Consider the following 21,675-nt stretch of genomic DNA (forward strand, 5'->3'; position numbering starts at 1 on the left):
AAATGGTACAACCGCCCGTTTGGAATAAAGGAATAGCCGCCCTGATGGAGAAAAAGTCCAATCACGCAATCTCGTTATGGATTCTTACCCTTTGCTCTTTCTCTCACCTGCAAACTGTCACTCACCACAACCTTCTGTTTAAAAGCGATTCTCCTTTTGGAAGATCAAAGCACAGAAGAATCAAATGTGACTACGCTGGTCAAAACACGGTCGCTGCCTAGAGTTTCTTTTAACCCAGGTTAAAACTGGGATATTTGAGTAGGAGATCACGTAGGAAAAACAAGGACTCCAGAGTGCACATCGTGCTGAGATTGAAGAAAGAGGTGCGAGTTCTATCGCGACTTTCACGCAGCAGATTCGAACTCTGAACATCTCGACAATTCCCCAAGCCGATCATTTAGTTTTTCGAATTCGGTGTAACATCCCCTTCTGAGTTTTGTGGGAGAGCTAGAAACTCAGGTGAGTACATATGCGATTGTCGAAAACTTATCTTTCTTTCTCTGTATTGCAGTTATATTACTGATTGTCAGTGCAAATTCATTTTGCCCTTTTTCCATGTTGTATGAATATGCACCCTGGGGTCCTTGTTATTTGCTAGTATATTTGAGAAATCCGCGATGGGTTTATCTCGTAACTCCCTTATATGTTGGTCTAAGCCATGAATTTCATGTTTTATAGTTTCAGCATCCATTTATGAGAAGGTTTGTGGGAAAAAAGTTTGCTGGGTTTGTGCGGCTGATGTGAAGGGTTTTATTTGGCTGTCCTATTAATTTCTTGCTTAAATGCGTACCATGTCCTTTGGATGTCTTGAGCTGTTCTTCATCCTCTGTATAGCATGAGCTGATTGGGCTCTGGCTGTTGTATGATACATGATATTGAGAATTTTGTAGTCGATCTATCTTTTCGCAGCTCTGGTTCTTTGTGGTTTCCTCTGTCTTATATGCTTTATTACACAGTGCAGAATCCTTGGCAAATGATTTCTTACACAATAAAATTTTATTTTTCTTGTAATGATATGTAGGATGATATTAATGTTTTAGTTCAATATGTGTGTAAGGTTGTTCGTTCGCATTAATTTTGGAGGGCTTGTGATCTACAGATCCTTTAGGCATTGTGGGTCCATATCGCATGAGAGTTTTAACAGCGCTCTAGGTTCTGCAGGTCACAGGTGGTAGTTCATGGCCCATACTTGAGCCTGTAAATAGGAAAGATGGGGCCAGACAAAATGATGCATATACAAAGAGTGATATACGTTATAAGTGGGCCTATGTCGGGTATCGGAGGTGTATGATATTTGATGTATGTGATCAATACAGGTGCAAGGTTGTTTTGTCTATCCTCACTTCTGCATCTGTTGTGCTTATGGGATGAAAGCCATAGTTGAAAACAACACTGAGTCGTCTGAGTAACCCCAAGTCAAACTTTGCCCGGCCTTCCTGCTAAGCCAAGTTAATTCGGTCCCTGGTCTGACTCTTTGCCAAGCAGTCAAATTCTTTTTCAGTGGAGTCAAACCCACAAATATTTGCACATGAGACCTTGAGCCGTGATTTGTTGGTCATTCATTACCTGATTTGGTCATTCATTATCTGATTAGTGTTATGTGGATGTAAAAACTTTCCGTTGTCAAATTTAAATGTCAAAAAGGAAAAGAAAAGCCCTCAGTTTGAATGATTTTTGCTGCCTATTCATGAAATTGAACTGGTATAACAAGGTTGTTTGTATATCTTGGGCTGATCTCTATGCCTTGTAGGGCTTTGGGGTCACATCGTGTGAGTCTACAACCCTCATGTCATGGAGGGTCCATGGGTACATTTGTAGACAATGTACACACCGTTGGACACACATACACTAGTATAGGCATTTCACAAGGGACATTCAAAACACCCCATTTTTGGCAAGCTATGTTGGAATCTGGCGATGTTTGAAACATCACGAGCAAAGTTCGGATGGATCCATTAGTTTTTTAAGATTTTCAAGGTTCTGGGTTGATTCAAAGAGGTGCGAAATGCTAGGGGCAGAGTTCCAACATGGAGAGAATTTTGACTATGGTGGTACTCTGATTTTTGTTGGATATGAATATGAAAACTTGTTGGAAATGGGAGCAGTTTAAGTGCCTCTAATCCGATGCCAACTACTATATACTTGTGTCAAGTAAATCACATAATACTTTAGGCCCTTTTGGGTAGTTTGGCACAATATGTCTTTCACAATAGATTGTGATCTGTAATGTGGGCGTTGCGACTCCTAACCCTGTAACTTAGAGCCAATTTTTAAAATGATGTATCTTGCTTAATATTGATCTCAAGAAAAACTACCATCTATAAGTTTAGATAATTTTGTTATTGTCCAACAAATTATTAAAGGTAGCTCGATGGGAATAATTTGTGGGATGCACTAGGTTTTCTTTGTTTTTGTTTTTGTTTGTTTTTCGTTTTTTTGTTTTTTTTGTTCGATGGAATGCACATCCCAAGGAAACCGTCTAGGAAGTTCTCCTCATTCCAAGGATGCTATCCAGGGTAAACTAGTTAGTTGTAATTTTGGCAACTTAGAGGGGATATGAGTGAGGCCCAATAGTATGCACAAAGGTAGCCAACCTAGGGAATTGACCTTATGACCTCTTGATTTTTTCAACATTTAACCACTCAAGCTAATTGATTGGGCTAAGAGTGCATTAGGCCACTCCAAAAGAAATAAAATAGACAAAAGATAGTGGTTGCAAAACAGGTTATACATCAAAGAAAGAAGAGAGAGGCAAAAATCCCTATTGGATGTCGATAGGTCAAGAGAGCAAGTAGAGAGTAAGGAGGAGGTAATATTTGTGGCCACATCAACCACTAAAAAGGCACCAATACAATTTTCATGATTTTATCAAGAGAAAGTCTGGCATTGTGAGGGTTGGGTGACCTTGTGAGGAGCGTAAGTGCCACAATTAAAAACTCCCCTAATATTTGAGGCTGGAGGAAAAGATTCTGTTAAAGGGCTTAGCGTAGATTATGCATACGCCGTATTCTCTTGTGGCCAGATGGTAACTTGATCGACCTTTGTTAAGTTATGGTATGTTCTATGCTTAGTGCAATTTACTTCAATTTCATTGTTTAGCAATCACATTAACATAAAGTAAAATGTTGATGGAACATAAATAAATCGACAGAAGACAAGCCAAGACAAGAGACACCAGATGTGGCAGCTAGCCAGGGACAAACCCCAATTTGGGGAAACCCTTTGATCAATTCTTCTATAATCTTCAATAATTCAGCAGAGAGAGAGAGATAGTACAAATATACAATTCTGTAATTTTATCACAGCAGCAGCAAAACCCTAACCAGCAAAGTCAAAGCTGGTCAAACAAGTTAGATTTGACCTCCAATCAGCTTGGTCAATATCCTAGTCAACTTGGCCTCCAACAGCAAGAAGAGTCGACCCAAAATAGTGCGAAATTACAGTCAAACTTTAGTCAACACTGGACAAATCTCAACCTTTTGACAGTCAACGCTGATCAAACCCGAGGTCAGATCACCTCGGTTTGCGTGCCAAAATCTGTGGCCTGCCAAGGAGAAGCAACCACACCTAATCCACAATCAAAGAGGAGTCCACGCTGGTCAAAGTACCTTCCTGCAACCCAGGTCAAACTTGGTCAACACAGCCCTAATCAGAAAACACTTCGTCCTTCCACACGTGTGAGAGATGTTGCTCCTTTATGCATACCCAATCAAGTAAGGAGAGAGACGAATGTGAGATGAGATGAGGTGCAATAATGCCACAAGGTGTCTTCTATTTATATGAATCGTTGAGGTTAAGCTGGGGGTGTGCCACACACTTTATCTTGCTAGCCGACCTTGACAAATTGTCAAGTATGTACAAATAAATTCTTATCTCCATAAATACATGTCAGAATCGGATGATCGTTAGATCAATCCCACACCTCTCGACGAGAGGAATCTAAGAAAAATATCAGCTGCCATAAATAAGACGACCCACATGGAGTTTGGCCCTAGTTGCCAATTTTAATAGCCTTGGAGTGAGAGGCCTTATTGAAATAGTCCCTATGGTGCCAGGCCTTAAATGATCTTTGTGTTGCTTATTTCCCATAGGCACAAAATTTCTCTAGAAAAACAAAGTTCTCAATATGACAACATAGATTTTGGAAGAAACTTGCGAGGTTTTCCATTTGAGAGTCACCATCTCACACATTTAAAGAGCTAGACATCTTTGGTTATGGTAGTGAATGAAAGTAGAGATGGACCTCTTGAATCTCAAAACATGTGGTGATATCTCCTTTAGATATTGTATTGCTCTACTCAACGAGCCCTTCGAAACTATTAAGGATGAAACTATCAATTCTAAATATCTAACTTAAAATGTAAGCAATTTTGATAGTGATATTTCAAAATAAATGTTGCAGATCAAGAATTTGTATCCATTTTGTGGGGATCATTACAATGATCAGTGGATATAAGGTGACACCTTCTTTTGGGGATAAGCTATGTTGCCAAGATATGCCTTCACTAGATTTTTAAAAAGCTAGGGTTTGGATATGTTGGGGAATGACAAGTGCAAAACAAATATAAAATTATTTTAATAAGTAAAAAAGATAGAGTTAAGAATCAAAACCATTTGAATGTTTCATAAGGATGCATCCCATAGGGTGGGGGGTGCACCCCCATGCTTCCCATGCTTTTGGGTGGGTGGTGCCTTGAGAAACATTCCTCATGCTCCCCTTTTTGGGAAACAACAAAACACATGAGGAACCGTCTCCCTAGTGTGGGGAGCACATTTGTCAAAAAGGGTGCATCTTGTTGTCCCCCCTAAAAAGGAGGTTGTCTAGGCACCCCTTCAGAATGTTTGCTCAACAATCCTTTAAGACAAAACAAAGATAGGGGTCCTTTAAGACAAAACAAAGATAGGGGTTTGAGCTTTGAGGAGTTTGTGACCTTGGTAATTAATAATCGTATTAAATTCTTAAAGTAAAAGGATAGAAAGGATAAGATAACGAAGAATGTCAACTTTGACACTATCCTTCATCTTATCTTTAATATCCTCTTACTTAAATTTTTCACATTTCCATTAATTGTTTTAGGATGTTTGGGAGTGGTTCCAACCTTAGTGAATTGAATATTATTCAAAATTCAGTGTATTAACACTTTTTGGGATTTTAGGATTGGCAAGACTGTAGTGTTCCGATTGTACCCTATCATGTATGAAGGTATGGGATTGACATTAGTCAAGGCCACCAAGCTATTGGATTTTGCATCATGTAATCATCTATAAGAGTTAAAATAGACTGGTCTCCTAAAATGTTAATTATGCGAGTTATTTTTATTATCTTGCTTATTTTCCTGCAAGATAATGTTTTATTAAAAAAATAAAGGAACTTCATATCTATACTTCTTGTATTTTTTATATACCAAGTTTCTCCCATTTACCCATTTTGGGGGAGTCACATTTCTAGGTGTTCTTGTTTTGGAAACTTGTACATGTTTCCACGTTTCATGCAACTTATCTATTTTGCTTAGTACTAATTACATTTTAGGATGATCGGAAACATGTACATATTTCTACGTTTCATGCAAATTAACTATTTTGCGTAGTACTCATTAGATTCTAGGATGATGAATTTGCATTTGAATCATATTTTTGTCATTTACACATTTGATTTTAGTATTTAGTTTCTAAATTGCGCAATGATGAATTTGCATGGGATGAATTGTTATTGTTGGGATTTTGTTATTTATTATTTTGATTTTTTTAATTTTAGAGAGGGCCCCATATGCTAGGGACCTTGATGCTACCCCATCTTCCATCAATTTCCCTAAAATATGGGTGTGGCTCTTGCACGTTCATCGTGTGCATATCCTTGCTCCCACATTTCCCCATCTTGGAAACTTGGTTGAACATTGGCTATATTATATAACCAAAAAAGGGATTTCTTATGCATATTATTGTTAGCCTTCCATGTTCCATAACTATAATTCGATAAGTTGCAACCATTATTAATCATTGTTAAATTTTAAGACTATTTTAGCGTGAGCATGAAGCACGTCATGACAACATTTTGTGAACTACATCCACTTGCCCATATCAACAACTAAGAAACATGACACATGCTTATCCATTGTCCTCGTGTCATGTATTTCACGTGTCGTGCACACCATGTGCATGATACATGTTCAACACGAGTTTGACTCGTGCTTGTTCATAGGAGATGAGTTAAACTCGGGTCGGACATGAGTCAAACTCATGTAACACGCAAACCCTACTCCTGTCTTGAAATTCGGACATGTGCCTAGTGAAAAAGTGGTCCACGACTTACTAAAATATATTTTTTTCCTTTCTCACGTAATTTAGTCATAGTTTTGGAGCTCTCATAGGTTTTGGAGTGCAACTAAGGGCGATTAAGCAGTGTTAGAAGGGATTCAAAGTGCTAGGAAGTGAATTTTTCCAGGCCCTACTAATGCTATGTAATTAATTGTTTCAGGATGTTTGAAAGTGGTTCCAACTTCATTGGATTCATATGGAGAAAGTAGAATTTTAGACCCCACTTAAATTCCAACGACTTAACATTCAGGATTTCAAGATTTGGGGGATTGCAACATTTCGATATGATTTTTTCATGTATGAGGGTATGGAACTAGCATTTAATCAAGAGAACCAAGCCAGCTATATACCTTGATATCGGTGGTAGTGATTGTTGAATTCCTTTGCCTTGACTCTAGTAAAAATATACCTATCACTCAAACAAAATCTCGATTTGACATGTTGAACTTTTTCTATCTTACTCTAATGCTTAGAGGGTGATATGAATATCCCAATATAAACAATGATTAGCACTAGTTATTTGTTGTAGGCTATAGCATTATTTCTTTTTGGACTCTAGATGGCATTTAGAGCTTCTTTGTTGATGTATTTTTGGTTCTGAGATGGATTGCACTCGGTGCTGTTTTGGTTATATGCACTAGTTGTATGATTGAATTTGTATCATCGTCATGTCAAATTGTAAATGTTTTAGTTTCTAAATTTTAAAGAGATGTGAGTCTTTGTCTATATTCATTTTTGCATGTGTAGTAATTTACCAATTTGCTACACACAGATATGCATAAATAACGTGTCCTCCATGTCTTGTCTTTGGGGCCATCGTGCCTCATGTTAGACACTCATATCTCTGTGTCCCATGTCATCATGTCAGGTGACTTAGTTCAGCAGTGAATAAAGTGGTTTTCTTGAAGACTATGGCAGGACAAAATAACAGTATGGGTGAAGTGAGCAAGAATGTGGCACTGTAGCACACAAGGATAGTGCGCATCTTGACAGCAGACCTCGACCATAATGATGGATCAAACCTTGAGAACAGACCTTGAGACCTATGTCACAAGGTTCGTCGAACTTTAACCTTGAGGTTCGAATTTTGGTGAACCTTAAAAAAATTTTGAGGTTCAGTGAACCTCATCGAACCTCATAGCCATTGACCAAGTGCATAGATCAAAACTCATAACCTCCTGTCACAGCTTAAGCTTGTAATTTATCCTTATAGTTTCCATGTCCGTGATGATAGTTTCCATGTCCGTGATGATATATATACTAACCTAATGGCGAACCTCATTCGAACCTCATCATAAAATTCGAACTCAAACTGAACCTAATCATTGCCGAACCCGAACTCGAACCCGAACCCGAACCATGTGACATTGCTTGAGACCCAACCTTTCTAGATCAGAACTCCAGAGCAGATGTTGACATAAGGATAGATCAGACCTTGACCAGGAATGGGGTTTAGGGTTTTAGCCTTTAGGCATTTGGGGTCTTAAAATTTTTCATTAAAAACCCAACTTTTTGTTGTTTTTGGTGGGTTGAAAAACCACTGGAAGTTGCAGGATCTGTTTCATTTTCCACGAGATATTTTTCCTTCTCTAGTGGATCCAATTCTGTGATAGATCTTGGCAGAATTGGTTCAGCAGATCCTACACTCGAGGGTGTCAGATCCTCGCTTATAGGGATGTGATATAGGCTTATAGGGATAAGCCTGTAAGCATCTTTATACTGATGTAAAAAAACAGAGTGCACCAGTTAATTAGGCTTATAGGCTTATCTCCATCAATTTGAAGCCTATAAGCATTTTTATACTAATGTAAAAATAGAGTACAACAGTGTAATCATTGAGTGAGCTGGTGTACTTATCATGTTTCCAGAATATTGACCATACAAGATTGTATAGACACTGTCTACGTCTACAACATAAACACCTTATTAATGATATTTACTGCCTTTTGGAGACCTTGACCATAATGATGGATCAAATCTTGAGAACAGACCTTGAGACCCATCCTTACTAGATTAGACCTTGAGAGCAGATGTTGACATAAGGATAGCTTAGATCTTGACCAGGAATTGGGTTTAGGGTCTTAGCCTTTAGGCATTTGGGGTCTTGGGATTCTTCATTAAAAATCCACTTTTCTTGGGGTCTTGGGTTGGCAAGTCAACAAAGCACTGGAAGTTTCAGAATCTGTTTCATTTTCCACGAGATATGTTTCTTTCTCCAGTGTATCTGCTTCCATGATGGATCTTGGCAGAATTGGATTAGTGGATCCCACACCCAAGGATGTAAGATCCTGGTTTATAGTGATGTGATATATGCTTATAGGGATAAGGCTATAAATATCTTTATACTAATGTAAAAAATAGAGCGCACCAGTTAACTAGGCTATAGGCTTATCCCCATCAGTTTGAAAAGTTGATGTAGTGGTTTTAGGTGCCCATTGTATATGGATGAATATAGGCTTGGAAGATAGTGTCTTGCTTATGCATGTGTATCACATTCTGAATGTTATGGTCGAGGCAGGATTTTAGAAATTTCTCTAAAATAGAAAGCATCTCACTATAACTTGCTATCTGAAAAGAAAAATCATTGATTTTTCAAGAGATCTTCTTTGATCTTATTTTAAGATTTTAGACTACAATATTTTGTGGTAATTTTAGGTGAAATTTTGGTTCTGGAAAGGATTTGCATTTTTACTTTCTAATCATAGTTTTGTTATCTTTTTCCTATCAGGTGTCTGTGCTTTTCATATAAGGTTGTATTTTAGCTTCTTAAAGATCTAGATCTTTATCTTTGGTTGCATTGTGTTTGACTGTAGATGGTTTAGTGTCCAATCGTAGATGCTTGATTGTCTGATGAGTTGTGTTGCATTGTTTTATCAGCTTTTAAGATGGGTTTAACTTTCACCAAGCTATTCCATCGAATGTTTGCTAAGAGGGAGATGCGAATCCTTATGGTTGGACTTGATGCGGCTGGAAAGACTACTATTTTATACAAGTTGAAGCTGGGAGAGATTGTTACAACAATTCCCACCATTGGTGAGCATTCAGTGGTTTACATATTTCAGTAACTGTTACTGGCTAAAACTCAATTTTCTTAAGCAGTTTGTGTGTCACTGATGTGGGATTGTCAATTGCAAGAGTTTGGTTTTTCTATCAGCTGAATTGAACATGTCTTAGTGCTGTCCTTAAACTGACGGAGGCAAGTATGTTGATGGTTTTAGCAAATAGTTATATCAGATATGTCTGGAATCTGGATGGCTTATTTTTCTGCTTGCCATAGTACATAACTTGATTTCTTTGCAGATTGTTTTGCATTTGTCTGAGTATGCAGACTCCGGAATGCAGAGACCATTTTATATTCGCAACACAAAATGGAAGCATTTTAAAAACTATTCAGTACAGTTTTTACAATGTAAAATTTTGGAGTTGAAGCTATTATTTTTCTTGAAAAACATTTAAAAAATTAATACCCTTTGCTATTTAGAAATATCTCTTAATGAATATCTGGTAGTGAATCTTGATGGTCAGTTTATTTGGGTCATCTGCTATTTCTAGGAAAAGCACATTACTGAGATGGGCGTAAGGATTTGTGATCTAATAACGAGACAGTGCATTTCTTTATTTGCCTTTCTTCAAAGTGTACGATCTGCATGAGTTATTTGCTACAGATTTTCTGTATTTTATTGTTTCAGTGATTTGATCATAACTTTCGATGTCAATTTTGATCATTATCATTTGTTTTGAAACACGATATGATATACATGCTTGGTCAAGCCTCTGACATTCTTGCCTTACTTAGCTTTTCCGTGCCATTCTGAATCTGATTATGGCTTGCTAGTATTTATAATTTTATTATTGAGCAATTAGATACTAACTATGTGCAATATGTAACCTTTTGGTGTTTTTGTTGAACAGGCTTTAATGTGGAGACTGTGGAGTACAAGAACATTAGCTTCACAGTTTGGGATGTGGGGGGTCAGGATAAGGTAGGGATCATTTCTTTACTGATGTTTGTAGTTTTAAAAATGAAGTAACGTCCCTGAATGAGGAATCTTCCTTCATTCATGATGAATTTCATTTAGGAAGGAAATGAAACTGTTGCTAATCACAAGGGTCAGGAAAATGAAAATCTCATGGAGCAAATCTAGTAGTAAAAAACTTAAAATGATGCTTTACCAATAATTAAACATGATAACCATCACATAGAATTGTAAATAAATTCTGTTTGATTAGACATATTTAAAGCGCTCAATATTCCATTTCAAGAAACACATGCCCTTTTTAAGGGGATAACATGAAATCCTGTTAAGAGTTGGAAGAAATATCTGTCTAGTTAATGAGTATGGTCTTTTGGTTTGCAGCTTTCTTGCAGCGGAGAGAAAATATGAGTGGTATGAGAGGAAAAACTTAAAAGTGGAGAGATAAGATAATATGATATAATTTTATTAATGTCCACAGGTGACCAAAGGGATAGATCATCGGGACTAGAGAAAACAGTAAGTTACGATCATGATGTGAGAGAGCCAAGGCAACTCACAACTGCCAAAAGGAAATTAATTACAAGTGAAAATAAAAGGGGTGAGTAAAAAAGGGTAAACCTTAGAAAAGAGAGAAGCACTATTTAGTATTTGGAGAGGAAAAATATAATGTTAATACCTGTATCATCCAGCAAATGGGGGGAATTCAATCAATGGATAAAATAATGTCTCACTAGATCCCATTAGCGGCTGGGGCTAAAAGTAAAATGGGTCCCTATTTTTCAAGAGCACTGGAACACAATCTTTTAAAATTACAGGGACTCTAACTTTCTGGAGCGAGATTCTTTCTTTTTTTCTTTCCTCATTAACCTTCTACTGTTTCCATTGGACCTTTTTCTTCTAAACTGTGAAACTAATCCAATTTCATGTCGTATTTATGACATTCAGCTTTCTGTTTAAACGTTTTAAAATATTCCAGGGAGCATTGAATATTCTTGACACTACGCTATTCCAATTATTGCCAAGAAAGTTTGTACAGAGCTCAATGACGTTTTTGTTCTATTATAGTGCTCCAACTTTTGATCAGAAATTGCCACTTTTTCTGACTCTTTTGCAACTTCTCATTCATGTTTTCGAGCTTTCACATTTGTCTTACTAGGTTCTGTACTATTTTTAACATTAGTGTACACTGTAGACGGATGGAAAACACTCCTTTGTAAATTGACTGTTCAATTATGATAAATGAATATTGTGGACTTGTCACTTGAGTAAGATTTGAACTTAGTGAAATGGTCAGACCAGAATTTTATTTGCTGTGCTCACTCAGGGAGTTCCATTTGTCATTGAGTTGGATAATGCTAGATCACACGTTATATAAGTCTAAAGCTTGTTGTGTCATTTTGCTTCTGTGGTCTCATTTTTCATATAATGTTGTTTGAGGTTTATTCAGTATTGTATTATCTGGAGTAATAAAAAGATGTTTTGCATTTTATGTTTGAGTTTGCTGTGTCCATCTTAGTTACAATAATTTCAAAATAGATATACATTTGACAATCCATATACTCCAATTTATCAATTCATGCATATAAATACAGGTGAGATGTTTTCTGTTTGTATGTTCCAAAGTATCAATTAAAAACGTGAGATAGTTATATAACTCGAATAGGAGGATTACTGAACTAAACTTACAAATTGATAGTTGCAAATTTCTTCTGCCTATTGTCAATGCTTACTAACAATTGGAAAGTTTATAAGGACAAACAATGGCCCCCTTGTCAAAATTGAAGCTATTTTATTATTTTATCAGATGCTTCTGAATTTTCTTTTGCTTGGAATTGTGTTTATTTTACATCTGATAATTCATAAGAAAGTCTATGTAAGTAGTATTATCTTGCTTTTCATGTCCACTGAGTGCAGACAGAGATGCTAACTGATGTGTTTTCTATGCTGAATAACAGATTCGACCACTGTGGAGGCATTACTTTCAGAATACACAGGGTCTCATCTTTGTGGTGGATAGCAATGACAGAGACCGTGTAGCTGAGGCAAGAGATGAGTTGCACAGGATGTTGAATGAGGTGAATGGTTATTCTTAATATCAGAATTTTGTTTGACAATTTTAGTTTTTATCTTTCACATTGTAACAATCAAAGTGAACCATAAAGTGCCAGAAATTGCATCAATGTTACCAGTCTTAGAAATGGGAAAAACTTGGCCAGGCAGAACAGTCAAGAGCTCAACTCAGATTGGGAGAAACTTGCCAAGTGCAAAAATATAAAGGATTATGCATTTTTTGATCATTCTTTCATTGATATTCAATAAATTCATGTCCATGTAAAGTGCAGAAAATCAATAGATGTCCAAATTTCATGTTTACAATGTCTCCTGTTATATATATGTTATGAGTTTTAAAATGATCGAAACTGAAAACTGGAAGCATTTGTTTACAATATCTATAAAGTTAGCTACAATCTAAGAACTTTCTCCTATGCCTTTGGCCGGCTGAGCCTCAAGATCCTCCATGTCTTCAGGGTGAAAAAGAGTACCTCCTCTGATACTAACCAATCTCATGTAGATGATTTACATTATCCAGGTCAACTGCTGCACGATCCATGCCTGTCCTCGTCATGAATTTTTTCTCTACTATCTAATTAGTATTGATTTAAAATCCAGCCTTCAAATTCAAAAGCTTAAACTTCAGTGCAAGGACCAATGTCATGGGCAGGGATACAAACAAGGTGGTATTTGAATCTATGTATGCCACCACTGCAGAGATTGTTGCAAAGTTTACATTTTATTTGATTGAGGAATTCTTTTACAGCAATTTCAAGCAAAGTCCTCCCTTGACATTGCTACTGTTTTGGTCTAATGTTATGCTGCTGTCTTTTGGTATAGGCCTGTTTAAAAAGGAAGCTTTGCCACTGTTTTTCTCTGGTTTATATCTGTTAATGAACGGTGGATACAAAACAGCTTACAGCCTTGAAACTCCTGAAAAAATCAATGGCAGGAAAAAAACCCAAATAAAGGGCTCCAGTGCTGCCACGCCCCGGGCCATTTCGAACCCCAAAAGATTAACCAAAAAAACACCTAAAGTCAGTTGTTAACAGTATCAAAGGAAGGGGAATTGGAAATAAGCATGAAGTGGTGCCTCTTAGGCTTCTAAGGTACTGCAAGGTGTAACAGTTGCTGGCATGCAGCTTGCTGCAAGTTCACATTAAAACCTTGCAATATGCCCACTGTTATGATACCTTAGATGTGTTGACATTTTTTCTGGCAGCTTGCGGCTTGCCGTGGAGAGAAAAAAAATCCAAAAGCCAAACTGAAAAGGGAAAAACGGGCAAAAAAGATTGTTTAAAAGGGTTTCTATATAAACCTGGGTGAGCTTGATTTGGTCAAACCAATACAAGCTCAGTCAAACTTGTAATTAATCATGAATCAGACTAGGTCAACCTGAGCCAGATTTGGTCAACACAAGTTTGACTGGGCAGGAGTTTGGAAGGATTTTTTGGGTACAATCCAATTTAAACTTGCAATTTGGTGAGTTTGATTTGTGAGATCATGTTGAAGGTGGTAGTAATCAATGTTGGCTTTAAGAAAATTGATTAGTCTTTAGTTATTTTAGGGTGCATAATACTGTTGGCCAATGTTTCAAGTTTTTGAGTCAGAAACTGCCATAGTAGTTGGAATTGGAACCGAACTGGAACTGGAATTCCCAAAATCATGAACCAATTGGAATTGGACTGGATCTAGTGGAAAAGCCAGGTTGAAGAACTGGTCGACTAAAATATAATTTAAATACTCAGATTTTACTTTTTAGTAAAAAAGTATAGATTCATGTATATCTATTACCAATGTAAATTAAAACCGTTAGACTTCACAAATGCAAATTTTGCTTATGTATATAGCATGTAAATACATAAAGATTGAGGCTCTATATGATATCTAGACTCTAGATTCAAGAAATCATCATGCTATAATGAACTGAGTGCATAGCTTGTTTCAAGTCTATCTCATTAGTCTGACTCCAATGAGTCCAGGAATCTGAAGTTTGCTCTGTTGGTGAATAGCTTCAACAATTGCTGCCATTTGATATTTTAAATCAGTTGGCACAGGTACAATTGAGTAGTATATATGTTTCAAGTTCCAATTAGTTGGCACCACTGAGCAGCATATTCCCCTTCTAGGTTCCTATCTCAAGAGGTTCAGGGAGAAGGGGTACAGGGTCCTGTGCTGATATATCCTGAAATGCTCGGAAAACTATTGAACGTGGGGAAGATAAAAAAAAAACAGCCCAATGTCTATCTTCTCTGGGTGAGGTCTGATGGGTCTGATTCTATCACCAGACATATTGAAATGAGGGTCCCACTCTAACTTGCAATGTCAAAATTTAACTTAAAGAAAAACATTAATAAAGGTAAATGTCAATATGATTAAAGGTTTTCGACAGTTCCAGGAAGGAGGATGATTTATTCTTTTATTTTTAAACTGCGTTTGTTAGTTTTGGGGTTGTTGGTAAACCGGCCAGTTCAGTTAAGAATTGGTCCCAAACCAGTTCACAGTCTCAACTGGATTGGAAAAGGGCCAAAACGGTCTGAACCAGCTGGTTGTGACTACTACGGAAAGTGTCTACTGAATTCTAAATTTGCCCTTCCCTATGGCTTAATATGACCTGGATGGCCTTCTACATGCTTGATGCTAGAATTTCTTTCTATTAGGAGATTGCCATGTATAGAGATATGAAATAGGTTTCGGGTTGCTATTCAGGGAATACAAGGCTGGAAGGCATGAACTTCGCTCCACATACTTTGCCTTTTATTGAAATGTTGACTTTGTGAATTGGCTACTGTGCGAAATGCTAACATGATTGAGTATATTTGTCCACTATTTATTTACTTAGACGGCATCAATCTGATGTCATTAACCATATCAAATTATGGTGTAGTAGCTACTTGATATTGTGATTAATTTGTAGCACTGTGAAAGTGGGAGTGAGGTACTCCAATAACCAGGGAAATGCATTTAAATTTTATACTATATACTATATAGCAAGTAACTTTATGGTAGAATGCACAAGCACAACTGGTAGTTTTTCAATGGAGCTCCATTGTTCTTTCAATCTTGCTATGATACTCTGAAGCTATTAGAATCACATGTATTGGTATTATACTATTATACTCAATAAATTTAGTTTTCTTCTATTTATTCAATCAGTATTAATGATTCTTCTTTATTGGTTGGTGAATGTAATTCTGAATAACCTATCAAGAGAAATTACACTTGTTTTTTGATACACACTTTGCCCTTGTTTTGTTTGTAGTTACGTATATAGACTTATATCAAATCAATTCATCATTTGGAGCCTGTATTTCCTTTGCAGGACGAGTTACGAGATGCAGTCCTGCTTGTGTTTGCAAACAAGCAAGATCTCCCAAATGCGATGACTGCTGCTGAAATCACTGATAAGCTTGGCCTGCACTCTTTACGCCAGCGACACTGGTAAGATTAAGCTTGGCCTGCACTCTTTAGTGGATGTTTCTCTATTTTCATTTTCAAACTACAATGCATCAAAAGGTTGTCAGGTTGTTAGAAGGTTGGTTATTAGGTATTCCAGAGCAATCCAGAGGGAGGCAAAAGCTTATCTAAGTCATGGTTCTAAATTTCATAAAACAATTTAGCTGATCGAGCAAAGCCTTCTCTGTATTGTCAGTTACAAGTATGAGAATAGGAGTGTGTATCTAGACTCTAGAGTAACAAACTGAAGTTTATAATGCCAAGTGGAATGTTCAATTAGTGAACTTCCTAGTAGTAATTTTGACAGCTTGAACACTAGGATTTTATTCTAAATCTCTGTTGCTTCTAGGGTAGACGTTTATTATTTGAGTTTATATTTGTAGGATTTTATATACTAACTCGCATAAGGGCTACTTTGGTCTTGAAGAATATGATAAATCATTAAACACATTCTTGCATTTGCATAAGAGCCTATTGTTTGCCAAAAAGTACTTTTAAGATACTTTCTAGAATATTAAGTGAGCATTCTTGAGATGTTCTACATTCCGGGAAGTTATATCTGCCAGGGACATGAATATTCATATTACATTTCCTTGGCTTTCCTATACTTCTAGCTATAAAACATCCACAATTTACCCACTATTTTATGATGATAGAAAATATTGTTGGATGATATAGTTGGAGCTGAAAAGAATTTAGGCTTCTGGTCAAAATGTGCTATTTTGCATCTTGATGTGCTTCTTTTGACAAAATAATTAGTTCGAGAGAGATAATTATCCGAGATATCGTGTTGGAAAAGTGTCAATTATTTTTTGAAGTCTTAAATGTAAAGTAAACATCTGAATACCTTTTTGAAAGGGGTTATGGGGGAAGTTGTGTTGTAAAGAGTAATTTGATAGTTTGAGGAAGAGGCACCCAGTAACCAATTCTTTCAATATGTATTCTGTAATTATTTTATTATGCCTATATGTCAGAATGGTCTATTTTTGCGGAGACCTGAAATAGTTGCACATATGAAATGAAACTAAATTCTAATTGTTATTAATTTGTCTAGGTATATTCAAAGCACTTTTGCGACTTTAAAGGAGTTTTGAACTTAGGGGATTGTTTTTTATCTTTACAAAATACAAAGCATTTTACAAAGAATAAATTCAGAGTTTTTTGCACCTGGAGAAGAATTGTTTGTTTTGAAATTTATTCACTAATTTGAATGCTTAATCATGCTACATGGCAGGCATTTGTGAATTGACCAGTTTCTTGAGATGTTCTACATTTCGGGAAGTTATATCTGCCAGGGACATGAATATTCATATTACATTTCCTTGGCTTTCCTATACTTCTAGCCATAAAACATCCACAATTTACCCACTATTTTATGATGATAGAAAATATTGTTGGATGATATAGTTGGAGCTGAAAAGACTTTAAGCTTCTGGTCAAAATGTGCTATTTTGCATCTTGATGTGCTTCTTTTGACAAAATAATTAGTTCGAGAGAGATAATTATCCGAGAAATCGTTTTGGAAAAGGGTCAATTATTTTTTGAAGTCTTAAATGTAAAATAAACATCTGAATACCTTTTTGAAAGAGGTTATGGGGGAAGTTGTGTTGTAAAGACTAATTTGATAGCTTGAGGAAGAGGCACCCAGTAACCAATTCTTTCAATATGTATTCTGTAATTATTTTATTATGCCTATATGTCAGAATGGTCTGTTTTTGGGGAGACCTGAAATAGTTGCACATATGAAATGAAACTAAATACTAATTGTTATTAATTTGTCTAGGTATATTCAAAGCACTTGTGCGACTTCTGGTGAAGGCCTTTATGAAGGCCTGGATTGGCTTTCAAACAACATTGCAAACAAGGTAAGGGGTTTCTGACATTAAATTTCCTTTGTATCTCGCCTTTGCAAGATATGACTACCATTTTTCTCTTACTGTTTCTATATTGCTTCTTTTCATGCAGGCTTAAAAGATGATGTTTAATAACTGAGTTGGTACAGTGAATGGGTCCTAGTGATATGCATGCATTTGAAGTCTTTGCCGAAGAGTAAGGGACAAGGAGTCGTGTGGTGAATTGGCCCTTACATTTGTACCTAGAAGTAACAAATACTATAATATTTTGTATTTATCTAAGAATTTGAGGGTTTTCCTTTTTGGCTCTATGCCATATATTGTGATTTCGGTTTCTTTTCTTTGTTGGAAGCTGATTATGAAAAAGTATTAGTTATATATGCTTGAAGCTAAGTGCAGAAATGCTAAATATTAGAAGCTCCAAAGGTTAGCAGTATATATTAAAGACTCGAAAAATTATGTAAGAGTTCGGAAAACTCCACGAGGATACGTGAGATACCTGAGTATGGAACAAGAAAATAAAAGATAGAAATCGCTCTAAAAAAACAATTAACGCCCTTCTCTCCACCAATCTCCAGGCCATAGATACATTATAAATGGCTGGTAGATATGCAGATGACTAGGGTGGTCTCGTTTTTGAACCTTGCAACTCTTATATTGTCAGGTTCTTCACTTCAATGCACTGCGTGTGCATCCATCAATTTTGCAATTGTTTTATGAGAGGCCGATGAAAATTATTATATAAAATTTTTGCAAAGGCATGAGATTTGAAACAAATAAGCATTCTGTTTTAATTATTTATTAGAGAATAAAGCAGAGGCTTTGAGAGGAAAATGAAAGCTGCCAAAAGGCAGTTTGGGGGAAGAGTATAACGTTTTACAAGTTTATAAATAACATGAAAGCAAAACATTTTCCAAGAGGGATGCTAACCACTCGCATTTGTGAAGGGATCCGAGTCAGTGTAGCTTATGAGATATAAGCAATAAAAAATGCGTGCAGGTGTGTAGGAGTTGATTGCCGAGTCTGAATGATATTCTAGCCTATTGAGTGAGTCAACCCAGTCAGCAGAGTCTTTGAAGAAACCGGTCAAACCTGGGTTTACTTGGTCTACACTCGTCCAACGGGAAAACACTCCTCGACTCAACTTGGACTCGGTTAAAACTTGTATAGTCTAAGCTCTGGCCTTTTTCTGGTCAATTGTCTTAAATTCGACAGCGATTTCAAGTTTGAGTTGTCAAGTCCGCATAATTGCTGTTTAAATCGTTTTGCCATCCGAGAGTCAAACCCAGTAGACTCACCAGCATATCTGTAAAGGCAGATTTCGAGGACTGTTCTATCCTATATTTAAACAATATTTCAGATTTTGTCACATGGCTCTCGAATTTGATTACTGTTTGAATCTTGACTCGCAACATTTCACATTCATGGTGGCTGAACGATATGTATCAGTTTCGATGATTGAAATTCGTCAATCTGTTTTTACATATTTTTGATGTATTTGTATTAGGTTAGAATGTATTAATTCACGATGGCTGAATGATGATATTTATAATTCTTGGTTACTGAAATTTGAGAGTAGCAAATGGTTATGCATTTGCATTATGTTAATTTTTGAGCGTGTCGAATGGTTATGTATTTGCATTATGTTAAATTTACATTTATTTGTTACTAAAATTTATATTTATTATTATTATTTATGTTTTTAATTTTTTCTGGTGCTGAGCATTTGGTTAAAGTTGGCCATTTCTTGAGTAGAGTTTGGTGAATTTGAGTACACTGTTTTTATTGGTGATTTTTTTCTAGAAAAGGAAAATAATTGATTTGATTAAATGAAATATATACAACTAGAAAACATCTACCGTCAACATATATCATCATAGCTTGTTCATAATGTTGTATCGTGGCTTTAAAGCAATTTACAAAATTGATCGTATAGAGGAACATCTATGTATGCTGAGAAACATACCCAGAAGAGAAAGCTGAACTTGTAAGTATCGGCTAACAAAAAAAGACAATCACCTAGAAGAGCATGGACTACACAAAATTCAGAACATCATGCCAGGGGAAAGGATCACACATTTGATACAAATAGATGAACCTGAGATCAGTTTGGAAAAGTAAAAATGTGACAGAGACCAATATCAACAAAAACTTCCTACTCCTAAAGGAAGACCTCCTGCTAATGACCCGCCAGAATACCAATTATGCTAGATCTAATCCTTGATAAGCCCTGAAATTCCTCAAAAAAAATGTATCCTTTCTCCACTGTCAGGGCCCTTCTTGAGCGATAATCCACTTGTGCATTCCATTCATGATAAATGTGATGAAAAATCAATGGATGAAAGGAAGATTTTAGTAGTAGGATCCTTTGCTTCCAACTATGAATAAAAAGTGCTGGAAGAGAAGAGTGCCCTGAGAGCTAGTTGATTTCACATATGGAATCACCAAAAACCTGAAGGAACTTAACACCATATGATGAGCAAATAAACAATAACGTTCAAGTTGCAATCAATTCTGCAGTTGTGTTTACAGTTTGATGATCTCCCTGTGTTTAGCCAAGCCTTTATGAACTTGTTACCATTAAAAGATATATATATATATATATATACCTGCACCCCCAATATTATTTGAAGATTCCCCATCAAAAAAGCCTTGATTTTCAACCATTGGAATAGGAGGGCCAAGAACCCCCAAGTTGACGAACCCTTGGGGGCTTTCTATATCTCTAAAAGAAACCAAGGATTTGGGGTATGATATAATGTAGATCCAACACTTTGTCTTTGCAAATTGAACAATTGAAAGATCTACATATCCCCCACAATAAAAATCAGCTCCGTTGACTCCCATATGAGAATCCCACCAATATAAACAACCTTCCAGGTCATTTTCAAAAAGGAATTGAGAAGTTTTAAGAAAAGAAGTGACACTCATCATACTTCACAAGCAAAGGATCATTCAAAGAATAGATTGGAATATATTCTTCGTCCACAACTCACAAGACACATCTATTTGGCCCTTGAAATCTTCTTTTCTGGGTATTGTCAATAGTAAGTAACTTTTTCTTTAATGCCAACCATATGGAGGAATAGGTCAAGCCCAAATCTTCGTATACCACCAACCATTGACATCTAAAAGAGAATTACTACAAAGAGCATTGTAAGCAACTTTTGCAGAAATTTGACCAGTTACAGGATCCACTATCCAAACCAAGGAACCCACTCCAACTTCTAACAGGATAACCCTCCTGGCCAAAAGTAGGATAAAAGAATCCCATTTAGCTGCAACATCCCCTTGAAGACCAATCTGAAGAGAAGATAGCCAGGAAGAAGCCATCAGAGACAAAGGATCCAAATGATAAACTTGCTCCAAATATATAAAACCATGAGAACTTAAACCTGAAATAAAAGCATGTTAAAATTGGCAACTAGGGGCCAAATTCCACTTTGGTCAGCTCTATTGATGGAGATAATAATTCCATTGAATTTCTCTTTTCGAGAGGACCAAAATCGATATAAAAATCGTCTCATTTGGAGAAGTGGAAGTGTGATTTTGAATTTTTGTTTTCTCAGAAGCAATTTTCAAGTTCGACATCTCCTATATGTCGGTTCACCAAGCCCAACAGTGACGTCCCTTCATCCCCATCGACTAGTATATATAGAAGTGCCTACATCCTCATTTTAATCGCCTATCTCATGATTCTTTTCTCCGAAATAACCACAGGTGATCCTCAACGAAGGAAGAAAGGCTAGTGGGTTGTTTTCTTCTGATAGGAGTCTGAGGCAGTGAGATGTGTTTTGGGTTATCTCCTTCTGGCAGGGGGCTGAAGCAGTGAGGTTACAAGTCGAGATTCCTCAGTTAAGCAGCCGCAAAACTTGGCCATTTGTTTGGATAATTCAGTGTTCTGATGTTAGGCCGAGTTTGGGAATTATGTGTTTGGATAATTCAGTGTTCTGATGTTAGGCCGAGTTTGGGAATTGTCTCCAAGTTGATTAGAGGAAGATCTTCCCCCTTTCTTGTGGCCG

General features: G+C 36.6%; 1 protein-coding gene across 2 annotated transcripts; it reads left to right on the top strand.

The window, feature by feature from the left end:
• The first annotated feature begins 83 nt into the window (after nucleotides 1-83).
• On the top strand, nucleotides 84-18,031 carry LOC149221703 (ADP-ribosylation factor 2-like). Of its 2 annotated transcripts, XM_089385197.1 has the most exons (7): nucleotides 90-459; nucleotides 9,193-9,348; nucleotides 10,228-10,298; nucleotides 12,248-12,367; nucleotides 15,667-15,785; nucleotides 17,584-17,665; nucleotides 17,766-18,031. In XM_089385197.1, the coding sequence occupies exons 2-7, from the start codon at nucleotides 9,201-9,203 to the stop codon at nucleotides 17,769-17,771; spliced, it is 546 nt and encodes a 181-aa protein (XP_089241323.1). In that variant the 5' UTR covers nucleotides 90-459; nucleotides 9,193-9,200; the 3' UTR covers nucleotides 17,772-18,031. The 2 variants fall into 2 exon arrangements, with proteins under 2 accessions (XP_089241324.1, XP_089241323.1); XM_089385198.1 differs by lacking the exon at nucleotides 17,766-18,031 and having other exon boundaries at nucleotides 84-459; nucleotides 16,855-17,664.
• The last annotated feature ends 3,644 nt before the right edge of the window (nucleotides 18,032-21,675 follow it).

The sequence above is a fragment of the Pinus tabuliformis genome, chromosome Q (assembly GCF_031772625.1).
Source record: "Pinus tabuliformis cultivar Carrire ecotype Pingquan chromosome Q, CPIR1, whole genome shotgun sequence".
NCBI classification, from domain to species: Eukaryota; Viridiplantae; Streptophyta; class Pinopsida; order Pinales; family Pinaceae; genus Pinus; species Pinus tabuliformis.

Bases quoted from the DNA above. Each gene is read 5' to 3' on its own strand.
- LOC149221703 (XM_089385197.1), top strand. From the start codon at position 9,201: ATGGGTTTAACTTTCACCAAGCTATTCCATCGAATGTTTGCTAAGAGG. The intron at 9,349-10,227 runs GTGAGCATTCAG...TTTGTTGAACAG, and splicing joins TACAACAATTCCCACCATTG to GCTTTAATGTGGAGACTGTG. The intron at 15,786-17,583 runs GTAAGATTAAGC...TAATTTGTCTAG, and splicing joins TCTTTACGCCAGCGACACTG to GTATATTCAAAGCACTTGTG.